Source organism: Carassius gibelio, chromosome B3 (assembly GCF_023724105.1).
Source record: "Carassius gibelio isolate Cgi1373 ecotype wild population from Czech Republic chromosome B3, carGib1.2-hapl.c, whole genome shotgun sequence".
Lineage (NCBI taxonomy): Eukaryota > Metazoa > Chordata > Actinopteri > Cypriniformes > Cyprinidae > Carassius > Carassius gibelio.
Genome location: NC_068398.1, coordinates 50,596,631 through 50,611,455, shown reverse-complemented (window position 1 = coordinate 50,611,455; position 14,825 = coordinate 50,596,631). Strand labels below are relative to the sequence as shown.

General features: G+C 37.0%; 1 protein-coding gene and 1 long non-coding RNA gene across 2 annotated transcripts; one reads left to right on the top strand and one right to left on the bottom strand.

The window, feature by feature from the left end:
* The first annotated feature begins 425 nt into the window (after positions 1 to 425).
* Positions 426 to 8,206, top strand: si:dkey-23a23.2 (uncharacterized). The gene is made up of 10 exons (XM_052551976.1): positions 426 to 604; positions 1,519 to 2,011; positions 2,519 to 2,826; positions 3,778 to 3,973; positions 4,065 to 4,172; positions 4,252 to 4,385; positions 4,489 to 4,671; positions 4,764 to 4,993; positions 5,111 to 5,329; positions 7,485 to 8,206. The coding sequence occupies exons 1-10, from the start codon at positions 426 to 428 to the stop codon at positions 7,883 to 7,885; spliced, it is 2,451 nt and encodes an 816-aa protein (XP_052407936.1). The 3' UTR covers positions 7,886 to 8,206.
* A 2,225-nt stretch (positions 8,207 to 10,431) lies between these two features.
* On the bottom strand, positions 10,432 to 11,376 carry LOC127951817 (uncharacterized). Its single transcript, XR_008152743.1, has 4 exons — positions 11,183 to 11,376; positions 10,977 to 11,023; positions 10,746 to 10,900; positions 10,432 to 10,645 (listed from the first exon to the last, which is right to left on the bottom strand). It is a non-coding gene; the product is annotated as an uncharacterized LOC127951817 (long non-coding RNA).
* Positions 11,377 to 14,825: the final 3,449 nt, after the last annotated feature.

The following is a 14,825-nucleotide window of genomic DNA, read 5'->3' as shown; positions in this document are numbered from 1 at the left end:
ATCTAATGACAAAGCCTTGTGGTAAAGTATTTAGTACAAGAGGTGGTTACACTTTAATTTAAGATGATGTAATTCCCTTTACAATTTCAACAAACTGTTTTCTATGTGAAAATTTAATTTATTCTTGTTAATTTTCAGCATCATTGCTCAGGTCTTCAGTGGCACATGATCCTTTAAAAACCATTCTAATATACAGATTTTATTATACATTTCAACAAATGCTAAAAACAGTTATAATGATAAATATCTTTACTGTAACTTTTACTTTTTTTAAGGCATCCTTGGTGAATAAAAGCATTAATTTATCTCTCTCTTTTAAATTTACCATGAATGTTTGAATGTATAATTTCATTATTTCCACACACACACAAAAAAACACATATGTGCAGATTAATATTAGTAACAGCAGCAAGACTTGTCTGGCCATGCCTGATTGGCTGAGCTCAAGTGACATCACAGCAGGAGAGCCCCGCCCACACTGGCAGATAAATACAGGAGGCGAGATCAATGCTCTGTTCTCTCACGAGTGTTACACCTGTGATCAATCTCTTCACCTGCATCAGATGTTGGCTGCTGTGACAATGGAGGAACGAGAGGACAAGAGGTGAGGCTTGACTTACTGGGGTTTCCTCAACTTAACACAGTTCATTTATCCAAGAATAAACATTTCTTAATTAAGATGCATCTGCTAGTTAAGCAAAATCACATAAGATTTATAGTCTTGTTTGCAGGGAAAAAAAACTAAATGAATTGCATTTAGCTTAAAATAAGTACAATTCTCTGGCAGTGGGGTAAGAAAAATAATCTTATTTTAAGAGCGTTTAATTCTACCCCACACACAACAGTACTTGTTTTAAGCAAAATTCACTTGGAAAAAAAATCCTATCTTATGTCATTTTGATTATCTAGCACATGCATGTCAATTTATGTAAATCTTTAGATAAATTTACTAAAAATATGTTTTTACTATGAGCCTTTTTTAGCAGTTTATTAATGCTTTGAATAATGTCAGAAAGCGTTAAACATGATAGTAACACTTAGCTAAGTGGCAAAGCATGTTATTATGACAGAGGAATTTATTGTGACTCAAGCATACAATATCCAGATCTATTAATTAGAGTCCTGACATGAAGATGCTTACATTTCAGTATTTAGTTCTACTTGTAGCACCACCGGCTTGACATTTCCTGCTGCTAGATGGTGGTGCTATTACTAATACTGGTATGTACATGGGTGTCTTCAAGCCAAATCATGGTTAATCTGTGATTAGTGTAGCAAAACCAATGGTTAATTTGTGGTTACAGTATTTTAACTATAACAACCATGTTTTTTATTAAACTTTTTATGAGGGTATTAAAGACAGTGTTGGGATTAACTAAAATACCCTAGTATGTGCACTTTCACACCCATTAACACCCAATCCAGGTAGAAATGCTTATAGGACAGGTCCTGTTCTGCTGCTGCCTATTTAGTTTCTTTAAATAACCGTTCTTTTACATCATCTCTTTTTTCTTGAAGGTCTGTTGAACGCAAGATTGTGCACTGTTTGCAGTGCTACAAGCCACAGGAGAACCTCTCTGTTCACCTGGCCAGGGTGTGCATGAAAAAAAGCACAGCAGAAGAACGAGCGGAGCAGGTGAAGATGGCTAAGGCTTCCAGCAGAGAGTGGATCCGGAAGAACAGGACCTGGAATTACCAGCACCTCTGTGAGCTCCTGCCTGACAGACGCTCTCGGATGTCCATGGCCAAGGAGCTTCTTCGCCGTGGATTCTTTATCATGAACCTGCCAGAGGAGTCCGACATGGTCTTGGACCCTGAAGGTGACCCAGCTTCTGATGATAGTGATGCAACCACCGCCGAATCCTCCGGAGATCCTCAAACAATATCCCAATCTGTGAGGTCAAAGATAGAGGAGGGTCTGCTTGACAAGTTCTCTGCTCGGGCTGGGCTCCTGGTGGACTTTAAAAACTACCTGACTATGTCAAAGAAGGTCCCCAACTGGAAACAGGAGGTAAGATATCTTTTCACTTCTATTCTCCGTAGGGTTGCAAAGGGGTGGACCCCCAAAATCCTTAAAAGATTCGAAAAAAATGTCCACATTCATTCATGGCAGACTGGGGAGAGAGGTGTTGTAATAATATAAAGTATGTGAAAAATGTGTTTTTCAACCTTGTAAAAGAACATAAAGGACCCCTTTAAGTTTTAAGTAATACTGCCCCTGATTGTTTATTCCTGCTGTAAAATATAGTTAAAATAAAGTTTTAATACTAGGAAAAGATCCTCTGACATGTCAAACCCCTTTATCTCTGAAGAATGATTTATTAGATTACACTGGTTTTAACCCAGTAAGAAAACTTTTATTGTTCAGCTAAAGAAATTTTAAACAAGTTTTTAAAATACAAAAGTTTTAAACAAGTTTATAGCTTAAATAAATAATAAAAACCTAACATCCTTTATGTTCAGTAGGTCACTTTCATGATATTAATGCTGACTTCTTTCTCACTGTCTGTCTTCATAGATTGACAACGTGTCCCGTTTCCTTCGGTACTTGCAGCCCACCGAGATTGAGCCGTCTTTGGACTTCCTGTCAAAAAGCAGAGAGTCCCAGGACTTTCTGACGGCCTTGAAGCGCACTGACGTGTCTTCAGCCACCATCCACAAATACATCAAGAGCATGAATAGGTTCCTAGAGTACTTGATGCTAAGACTGGATTTTCAGAAAAGAGACCCGAAGCTGTCGACCAACTGCCAGAGATACGCTAACATGTTGAAGACCCTGCAGAAGACTGTACCCAAGAGCCACGATGACAAGACGTCTGACTCGAGGTTAATGGTTTAAATGTTCATTTAACCTGGTCCTTTTTTTTTATTAATTTTACTACATGTTTTTTACCCGTAATATCGGAGTCTGCACCTAAAGCAATCTTGACAAACTATATATCATTTGAAAGCTTAAAGAATCTAGTTTTCATATTTGGTGACTGATTTTTTTCTAAAATTATTTTACAGAACAAATGTAAAACGTATTAATTTGCTAGAAGAGTCCTCATCACAGTCAGAGAGCGAGTTCTGATCTCTATTTAGAAGTATTGAAGCACATATAAATACATGAAAAACCTGAAAAAAAAACAATACTCCATTCCTTTTCAGGTCAAGCGTTCAAAAGATAACATCCATTCTATTTTTTTGAGAAAAAAGGGTTTGAATATAAAGAAAAAAATCATAGTTTGTAAATTTTTGCTGCAGCATGAATTATAACGCACACCCATGGTTCTTGTATGTGTTTTTTAGAGCGGAAATTTAAATCAAATACTGCCTATTTGTCCTTTATTCCTCTGAATGTGGTGTATACTTCATTCATAAATGTTGAGAAAAGTATGGAAAAAAATTGTTTTGGATCACTTAAACCATTTATGGAAATAGAGGCACCCTTAAATGGTTAAGATCTAGTAGTAAAGCTCGGTACTACACCCAAACAAAATCTCACTGAAAGTTCATTTTTTGAGATATCAGCCTCAAATTTGGAGCATAACTTTAGATTTTGGTTTTGATGTTCTAGCAATTTTTCATAAATCTTCATAAAACAATTTAATGTGATTTTTGCAACTTTTTTCACCTCTACAATGATCAGGTGTCCTCTTTAAAAAAAGAATAACATTAAGTCACAGCTCCAAAGCTTTCAACATTTATAACTCAAGTTGGAAATGTCTTTTCTAGGTATATGCTCAGAAAATGGTTAATATCTAGTCTTGTTTGTTATGCTTAATCCAAATTCAGACCTGAAGGCACTCCCTGCATTAAAGATTGCCAGAAGATTTTGAGAGAGGCAAAGCCAGACTTCCTATGGATCCATAAGAATCTGCTTATGGGGAAAACAGTCTCAAATACAGAGAAGATGCTGTACCGCTATTACTGCGAGGCGCTCTTGGTTTTCCGTCACATGCAGCTTCCAGGAGCTGTGGAAGGCTTGACAGTAAGTTCATGTGTTTCAGTAAGTTTGTACTAATTACATGAAATGATTGAACACGTATGCAATAGTTAATTGATTCTTTCCAATGTTGTAGGATGCAGACTGGGTAGAGAGGATCGCACAAGATGGCAGGGTGGTGATTGGTGTAAAGCAGGATAAAACTGCAAGTATGCAAATCGCCTTGACACAAGACGAGGAAGCTGTAAGTTTTAGTATGATTTAAAGAGCATATTGGATACCCACTAGTGTTTACATTCAATAACTCTGGTGTTTTTCCATAGTGCTTCCAGCTGTACTACAAGGAGATCAGGCCTAAGAATATTGGGCTCAAAAAATTCTGCCAAAGTTTTTTTACTACGACGTCCGGCGAGGCTGTTCATAATGTGTCACAAGACATGAATCGCCTCCATGAAATGTACGTACTAATAGAGATCCATGTTGCACGTAAATGTAAATGGATACTTTATTTTGCCTTGTCAGTCATAGTCACCATTTTATACCATGTTTTCTCCCTGCAGGTATAAGCTGACCCCTTTCAGGAGTTATGATGTACGGAGGGCCGTTAAGAACGCTGCAGAAAATCTTCCAGCGCACCAACATGAGGCTGTGATTCATTACCTGACCCATAGCACTAGTACGGACAGAAGGACACGGCCTCAGGATATTGTGGATGCAGCTTTACTGCTAGACTCCTTGAAGGGGTAGGTCTCTTCATTTAACAAGAATATAAAACACCACCAGCTATTTCTACAGCTGATTAGCTCATTTTAAACCGTTTTCCTCACTTACACAGCACTTCTACAGAAGATGACACCTTTTTGGCTGAGCTGAGTACTGCTGGAAACAGGGAGCAACAGGCTTTGCGGAAAGATTTCTCTGCCTTTCTGGACAGATTTCCAGTTTCAATGGAGGGCAAACCACCAACCAAAAAGCAGCGGGTCGATTCAGGGTTTCCTGAAGACCGTGTCTTCTATGACAGGTGGAGAGCCACCCAGTATACCCAGAGAGAGGAATATCTGTTGTGTGAGTCTCCAATGCATTATTAATACAGAACTGACACTCAATAACATGACAAATAGGCCATTAATTCATTATGACAACTGAATTGCATGAGTAAAGTTATTAAATTATTTCTTTCAGCACAATTCACACACCACAAGCCGTCTGCCTCAGAGGTGGCAAGTCTGATTGCACAGGAGGGGTGGAAGGCCAACTGTCCAAAGCCAGAAGAAATCGAACGCCTGTGGAAACCAGCGTCCACAGACACCATTGAGGCAGATGAGGTTATAATAAAATGTGTGTCTGAGCAGGCCTGGACAGGCCTGGCCGTCAAGGACTTTGGTGTTGAGGAGGGTCTAGGTAAGAAACCTTTTTTTTTTCTTTACTCAAATCTACATTTCAGCACCAATAACTATAAAGTGTCAATTTTTTTTATTGGTATTTCTGCATTTATACTCGTCATTGATTTGTTTTTTAGGATCAGACAATATTTGGTCAAGATACAACTATTTGAATATCTGGAATCTGAGGAGGCAAACAAATACTGAGAAAATCACCTTTAAAATTCTTAGCAATGTATATTACTGATAAATAAAAAATAAGTATTGATATATTTACAGTAGGAAATAAAAAAAAAAACAACTTCATGGAACATGATCTTTATATGATATAGTAATGATTTGGGCATGAAAGAAAAATCGATCATTTTGACCCATACAATGTATTGTTGGCTATTGCTATATATATATACTCTGGTGACTTAAAGGAACACTCCGACTTTTTGGGACTTTAGCTTATTCACAGTATCCCCCAGAGTTAGATAAGTCCATACATACCTTTTTCATTTCTGTGCGTTCTGTAAGTGTTATTTGACGCACCCACCGCTAGCCTAGCTTAGCACAAAGACTGGATGTAAATGGATACTGTTAGCATAGTAATCCCAATAAGGGACAAAATAATGCAAACATTTTCCTATTTACATGTTGTGATCTGTATAGTCACAGCGTGTACAAATAACAAGGCTATATGAGACAAAGACCATTTTTAATCGTATAAATACTGGGAACTATATTCTCACTAGGCGTAGGAGCACAGCTAACGTTACTTGGGCGGAGTGGCTACTTGGGCAGAGTGATTAGCGCAGCACCCGAGACGCGCTGTTGATGGTTCCGTAAACAAAACAAAAATGACTAACCAGCTAAAAGTGACTCGTGATCATGGCTGACTTTGAGGAATTGTCAGACTCAGAGGAATTTTACTGTGTATCAAACCAAGATCCAGAACCATATAGTTTTGAGCCAGAATACACAGACGAGGAATTAAAAACTTTGGAAGCTGTAAGACAAGATGTCGAAGGGAGAATCAGAACGAACACAGACTGGTGCTGTAAATGTGGAACATGCCAATCTATGCCGACAGAACCGAGTGCCTTTGTTGTAATGAATGGGACCGGGTATTGCCATCAATGTCAAGGCTTGATGACAATCAAAATATTTGCGTCACTACCACAGAAGATTTCTCTGCCCTAATATACCCGGCAGTTGTCGTTTTTTTTTTCCATTGTGACAAGATCAACTGGAAGAAACGCCCCATGCCGAGTGAACCTAATGGTCAGCTGTCCACCAAGTAAGTGATTTTGTTATAATGATCACGAGCAGTGTGTTCATGACAACACAATAATAACAATAAAGGGGATACACGGAGCCCCTATTCACGTAATAGTGTCACTACTAAGGTTATATTACATTAGCATGGCACTGTTGCAGTATGGCTAATGTTAGTCATCTCAAAACATAACGGAACACTTACCGCAGCAACAGGTGATCCAATTTGTCCTGTCTCTATTATCGATGGGATGGCTGTATCCTTTAGCACAGGTTTCATGGTCTGTGTGGCAACTTGCATTTTTTCAAAATCGTCGTCCACAGTAAAATGTTCAGAGCAAACGAAATACTTCGTGATGGTGTTTACAGGTGTGTTTGGATCCATTTCCAGAGCAAGTAGCCATCGATTCATCAGGTCAGCGTTTTTGGTTGGAATTCTATGAAACATCATAGTATTACCTGGTCTCCGCTGTTTATTGTCGCAGCTCTTTACAATACAGCAAACATCCATGATTGTACACTATAAATGTACTATCTAGTAATTGCTGACTCTATAACTCCAACTCTGAGCGAACACTCTGCTCATCACCACGGCGTGTCTCGTGTGCTGCGCTAATCACTCCGCCCAAGTAGCCACTCCGCCCAAGTAAGGTTAGCTGTGCTCCTACGCCTAGTGAGAATATAGTTCCCAGTATTTATACGATTAAAAATGGTCTCTGTCTCATATAGCCTTGTTATTTGTACACGTTGTGACTATACAGATCACAATATGAATAAGCTAAAGTCCCAAAAAGTCGGAGTGTTCCTTTAAGACTGTTTTTGTGCTCCAGATCACAAATACTGAATAGTTAGCCTGTACATGTATTCAGTTGTCCTTTTGGTCTTAAAATGTAATGTTTTCTTGATTATAGGGGTGGTCGCAACCCGACCATTTTCTAAAGGCGACATTGTGTGTGATTACCACGGAAAGGTAATCAGTGCAGCTGAAGGGATGGCCATGATGGAGGGACATCGTGACGAGGCCAGGTACCTGTTCTTCTTTAAAGCTGGACAGAGAGACATGTGCATTGATGCAAAGACGGGCTGCAGTTGCCACCCCAACACAGACACAGTCGGCCGAAGAATTAAATGTTGTTCTAAGAGGCCCAACCTGGAGCCCCTTCACTGTGTGATGGAGGTAGATGGAGAGGACCAGGATGTCATCCTCTTCAAGGCACTGCAGGACATCAGCATTGACACACAATTAAAATTTTACACTGGAGTAATAAGAAAGTCTTTCCTTGGCCTGGACCTGGATTGGTTGGATGAGTAGGCTGGGTCCACAGGTCCATTATCTGCTTCTCTACTGGCAGGCCAGTGCGAGCCAGTGCTTTCAACAGACTAGTGGGGCAAATAGCCTTGGACCAGTAGCATCAAGCCCAAAATCAGGCTGACATTTTGATTACTTAATCAAAATGTCCTCAACACAACTCTCTGGAACAATGGCATGCAGCCTCATCATTTCACCAAAAAGATGTTTTCTCACATTGGAAACTAGCAAAATTGCAATATCAACTTTTTTTTTCCCCCTTTTAGAATTAAAACCCAAGCAACAGTTTTACCACAGTCCTACAATAAAAACAATAATAATTAATTTGTGCCGGGACTGTTCTTTAATCATGCAGAAATGTAGTGGTATTTACTGTTATTTCTAAAAAAAAAAGAGGACACACATACTTGTTCATTTTTTTTTCGGTTTATTTTTAATCACACAAAAACACTGGGGCTCAAGGCATGCACATTAAAAACGTCAATCATAAATTCTCATGTGTACAGCTCATGTGTGTAACCAAATAAATCCAACGGAATAAATTGGCTTTGAAATTCACTTAGATGGGAGGCTGGAAAAACCTGGTCCAACCCTGAAATGGATAATAGAACAATTATTGGATGATGACTTGCCAGAGTGTCATATTGCTAGTTCACAAATACCAAACTCTTGCAAATTTCACTCCAATTGCAGTAAAGAAAGGCATTACAGGCATAGCAAAATGGTTAAAGATGTTAAAAACCTAGTCCTAGTAGAATGCTTCAAGAAAAGCCATGCCAAAAATATCTTACAGGCAAGTATGCTGGCAAATGATTCAATAAACGCATTTTATCCTTCATTCATGAGAGAACCATGACACCTGCGTAAAAATAATTGTTGAATAAAGATGTTAATTTTGTTTTCTCTGTATATTAAAGAAAGCAGTTTTATATTTTATTATTTGCGTTTTTGAATAAATCATAGGAAACATTCCATCGTTGTCTAATACCTGTCTCCACGATGAATCTTGCTGTGTCCCAAACTTAAGCGCATGGACTCCAAAGTGTGCATTTGAAGTCCGAATACATCACAGCAGTGCGACAAAGGGTGTCCCAAACTGATGTGTGTGCACCCTAAGAAATAAATCTGTAAAATAACGGAAAAAGTACTGGGAGCTCATTACCCGGACTTTGTCCCATTATTAAAAAATTAAGTAAATAAAACAGAATTCTGTTATTTAATGGTGTATCTAGTAAAATAAAAGCAGGGCACTTTCTGCCATTTAGTGGTGTATCTATAGTAAAAATCAGAGCACTCTCTGTTATTTAATGTTGTACCTATAGTAAAAATCTGCGCACTTTCTGATATTTAATGGTGTATCTATAGTAAAAATCTGCGCACTTTCTGATATTTAATGGTGTATCTATAGTAAAAGTCAGGGCCCCTTCTGCCATTTAATGGTGTATCTATAGTAAAAATCAGAGCACTCTCTGTTTATTTAATGGTGTATCTATAGTAAAAGTCAGACCACTCTCTGTTTATTTAATGGTGTATCTATAGTAAAAATCAGAGCACTCTGTTTATTTAATGGTGTATCTATAGTAAAAGTCAGACCACTCTCTGTTTATTTAATGGTGTATCTATAGTAAAAATCAGAGCACTCTGTTTATTTAATGGTGTATCTATAGTAAAAGTCAGATCACTTTCTGTTATTTAATGGTGTATCTATAGTAAAAATCAGAGCAATCTCTGTTTATTTAATGGTGTATCTATAGTAAAAATCAGAGCACTCTGTTTATTTAATGGTGTATCTATAGTAAAAGTCGGAGCACTCTCTGTTATTTAATGGTGTATCTATAGTAAAAATCAGAGCACTTTCTGTTTATTTAATGGTGTATCTATAGTAAAAGTCAGAGCACTCTGTTTATTTAATGGTGTATCTATAGTAAAAGTCGGAGCACTCTCTGTTATTTAATGGTGTATCTATAGTAAAAATCAGAGCACTCTCTTTTATTTAATGGTGTATCTATAGTAAAAGTCGGAGCACTCTCTGTTATTTAATGGTGTATCTATAGTAAAAATCAGAGCACTCTCTGTTTATTTAATGGTGTATCTATAGTAAAAATCAGAGCAATCTCTGTTTATTTAATGGTGTATCTATAGTAAAAGTCAGAGCACTTTCTGTTATTTAATGGTGTATCTATAGTAAAAGTCAGAACACTTTCTGTTATTTAATGGTGTATCTATAGCAACAACAATACAAAAAAACATAAAACTGTTCTGTACTTTTCAGTAACTTTTCACTCTTGGCTGAAAACATTCCAAACAGAAATATAGACTCATTTCCCTGGAGGTGAGGGGTTGGTCTTCTGAAGATCTTGGTGTCATCTTGGAGATGTAATCCAATACGGAGGGCTTGTACGGACAGTTTGGTCATAGACACAGTGATATTTTGTTGAAATGGTAAATAATAATTCATTTATCATTATTTATTAATATCCAATATTTTGTCAAACCACTGTTTTAAACAAAAAAGTAGTGTAAATAAAACAACAATATTGGGACATCTCTCAAATTTTTTTACTTTTTTAATCATTGATTAGATTGTCACAAGTTTGGGTCAAAATGACCAATTTCACAGAAACACGTTTTAAACATTTTCTAAACCCCGTTAGAAAAGGGTTAGAAAAGACAACATAAACCCTGTTTTGGTGGAATGTTATGTTGATTTGGGCCCTTTTTTCTGATTTAGACCCATGTTCTGGATTGATACCCAGCAGGCTCCTGTGGCAACACAAAAAATTACCATGTCACTTTGGCATGGCATTACAAAACTAAGTATACTGTAAAATGGACAAAGAACTTTGACAAAACATAGGCCTACCTATGGATAAAATCCAGAGACAGGGCTGTTCCTTTGAGGTACATGATGTTCAGCATGTAGAAGAGGAGGAACACATAGGCTGACAGCAACCAGAGAACAGCTGATGATGTGGATTACTGTGACTTGATCCACTGAGATTTTGATTCTTCCTTCATCTGCAAAATATGAAAATAACGACAATACATTTTTAAATCAATGAAACAAATATACATCACTTTCAAATATCCTTACCCACAACTGTGATGCACGGGTTGCTTGGCAGTTCTGCTTAAGGCATCCTAAAAGAGAGGTGAAGACACAGACATGTCTGAATCACAAAATGTTGTTTTTCTGTGGAACTTCCCTATATCAATCAACTTCCCTGGTATCAATGTGTCACTACCTTCCCTACCTACCAAACTAAATTCCAATAAAATGAGTTTATGCTGTGTGCTTACTTCTTCATTTAGCAGCAGCACCTTTGGCTCCTCAGCAAAGTACTCCATCAGGCCCTGGAGGAGTTTCATTGGATCTGTAGTAACTCCTCTGATTCCCATATATCTTTCTGCAAAATCATTAACAAATATGTATTCTTGAGCCTTAGAACTTTCCAATGATATATAGTTCGCCATGATTAGATTAGGATTTAGTAGTAAAATATTGAAGTAAACTTAGTTAAACAGTAAAAAACTTACAGCAAGCAACAGTTCATTTAACCTTACTAACGAACGTGGATGTTGGATTAAGTTAACATTTTCATTCATTCAAAATGGCCCATAATTACATTAAAAGAAAGCCTTAATTTAACGTTCAGCCCCCAAAAAGACGCCACTGATGTCGCACATCAACACATTAACATACGTTACGGTCTTAACCACGGCCGAACATTTACCAGTTAACATTTGCAGCTTACAATACTAAGAAAACGCTAACACTAACTTCTATGACATTTCAAAATTACCTTTCATACACAAAGTGGAGCTGGAGATGAAGCTTTTGCACGTTCACAGCCAGCTTGTTAACACAGAGGAGACGCAGTTTTTATTTTTTTTATTTTTCAAGCAGTCAAAATCTCCCGCTCCAAATAAAAATTCTGACAATAGTTCCGTAAATTAACAGATGGACAGAATGGAGAAGCGAAATAAGGGATGATAACTTGCTCTGTCCTAATATTAAAAAAAAAAAAAAAACACCTCATACAAACCTGGTCAGTTATAAATCTTTTTAAGAAAAAACTGCTCTTTAATCTCCATAACCAAGCGCTGGTTAATAACAGTTCAGGAACGTTAAGTTAGCTATCAATAGCCAATGGAAATTCAAAATGGTATTCACACGATGAACCCAGATAATATAACATTTAAAACTACTGCAAATAAAACTGTCACTTAGATGACGTACATTTTTCACACAAAAAAAAAAATACTTACCATTGCCAATTCTTTTTTGACGTTCTGTTTAAAACGTCCAAGGCAGTTGGCAGTTGCAGCAGAGATCAAAGTCCCATAATGTAATTCGAAACATAATACACAGAAATACACCCGTAAATGACGTTGTATGGACAATTTCTGTAAAAATATACAGTAATACAACTGTTAATAAACAGATATTTCTTAGAGTGTGGACTCTGAAGTGCGGATGTGAGGTGCAATTGCGTCATGACGTAAGCTGTCCCAAAGTCAGAATGCGCACTTCGAAGGGCGCATTTGAAGTGTGAATGCGTCACTGCGGTGCGATAAAGGCTGACGAATTTCAAAAGCAACTTCAAATGAGCCCTTCATTTCGCATGAAAATTAAGTTTACATCTGATGGACACTTCGCACCCTACCATATCCCAGAATCACTTGCGAGCATACGACAAAGGTGTATATATTCAAATAACAAGGCAGGAGAGTTCTGTGGGGGACTTCACATTGAAATGTAAGTATTTTGTTTTCATTTACCCAAATATCTAGCCAAAGTATTAAAAGCCAGTTTTTTGTTTTTTTTTTACCATAAAGCCCAAAAACAATAAGACAGTCAAGTCAAGATTTTATATATATATATATATATATAGTATAAGGCAATTGTCTATCCCTTTGTTGTGTTTTTGAAGTGCTGTCATGCAAGAGATGTCTACAAATGTTTAACCTAACTTTAGCACTTCAGTATTTTGTATGCATGTCCTGCTGTGTCATATTTTCTAATGTTAAGATCTTTGTTTTTTGTTGTGTTTCTATTTCCTCATTTTGTACTATTCTGGAGAAAGTGTGCCTGCTGGGGAAAGACTGAATACAAAGCTAAAAGACAATTTTTTGCTGAAATTCATTGTGCTGTTGTTTACAGACGTGGTTAATTTGCTAAGTGTCCTGGGACAGGTGAGGGAGCGAGTGCAGCTCCTCAGGGAGGACATCAAACTCGATAGAGAGAGAGAGAGAGAGAGAGAGAGAGAGAAGCACAAGCTTTCTCATCTTGAGAGAATCCTTAACAAATACATTCTTCATTAGCCAGGAGAAAACAATGGGAAGAAATGGGTACATTACAGTTTTTCACTATCTTTTTTTAAATATATTGTCAATGAAACAACATAATTTCTGTAGTTTATTTTTGTGGTGCAAGTTGTATATGTGTTTTTTTGTGTGTAATTTGTTTGTAAATAAGTACTTTTCTGTACATGTTGTATTTTTGTTTTGTATATTCACGTGTAAAATAAAAGATGTACTTATGTACGTTGTTAATTTGTTTAATGCAGCTCATACATTTTTTCTCAAAACATTCAAACACAATATTTTTTCATCCTGTAAATATATTTTTACACATTAAAACAAATTGCTCTATAATTGAAATTACTTTATACAACCATTTACAGCATAGGTTTAGGTTTAACATCAGAAAAACAACATCAGTTTGAGCCCAGCGCTGCCTCCATGTGTTCTGAGGTCTTCAGGAGGTGAATCTCTTAGTGAAGCAGAGACTCAATGCAGTGACAGTGGAATGAGGCACATATCAAACACTCCAGAGACCATCTTTATGATGTACCACAGGCAGCAGATAGAAGAGAAACACCAGGGTCTGGACCGTGGCACCCATTCATTGTTGGCGTTCACTTCTCAGAAAATCCAGCAGCTCTGTCAGGGCCTCGCTGCTCAACCCAAAACCATTAAACACCTGTCCAGCGCTGACACATTCAGCTTTATCCTGCACAGGGGTCTAGTCTGATTTAGGGAAAGAAGGAAAAGAGAAATTGTTTAGCTCCATGACAACGTAAAGTAACACTTTAGATTAGGGTCCAATTCACACTAAGAACTAGTTGCTTATTAGCATGTCTATTATTAACATATAGGCTGTTTATTAGTGCTTATAAAGTACATATAATGCATGACATCCATAATCCTACCCAATACCCTAAACCTAACAACTACCTTATAAACTATTAATAAGCAGCAAATAAGGAGTTAATTGAGGCAAAAGTCGTAATTAATGGTTAGTTAATAGTGAGAATTGGACCCTAAAATAAAGTGTGACCCAACGTAATTAGTAGAAGAAATATTGAGATACTTAAACTACTTTTAGTAACTACCAATACCATATTGGCTAAAATCTACTAGTCATGTTTGAAACCTTAGCTAAAGGGATAGTTTATCCAAAAAGGAAAATTGCAAACCTGGAACAACTTAAGGGTGAGGAAAGGATCACATAATTGTCATTTTTCACTGAACTATCCTTTAAGTAGAAATATTATCTTGCATACTCTAATGTACTTAAGGTATTGAGAGTAAAAGTAAAGGTATGTACAATATTATTCTGAAAAATAATTTACAGTTTTACATTAATATTACTTCCTATACTACTGTGTATGTTGCAGTTTACTTCTAAATATGTTCAATGTTATTCAATTTAACGTTGCCTACTAATACACTGTTGGGTAGTTTAATCTATAACAATGCATCATGTTGTAAAATACCATATGCACTTTTTTCAGTTTTATTTTCATGCTTAACTGCTTAATAAAAATGGGTTGCAAACCTGTCTACATATGATCACCATGGTCAAGCCAATAAACTACATAAAATCACACCTTAGTAAGATATCAGTTAGCATTTTAACTGCTATGTGTGTGTTCGT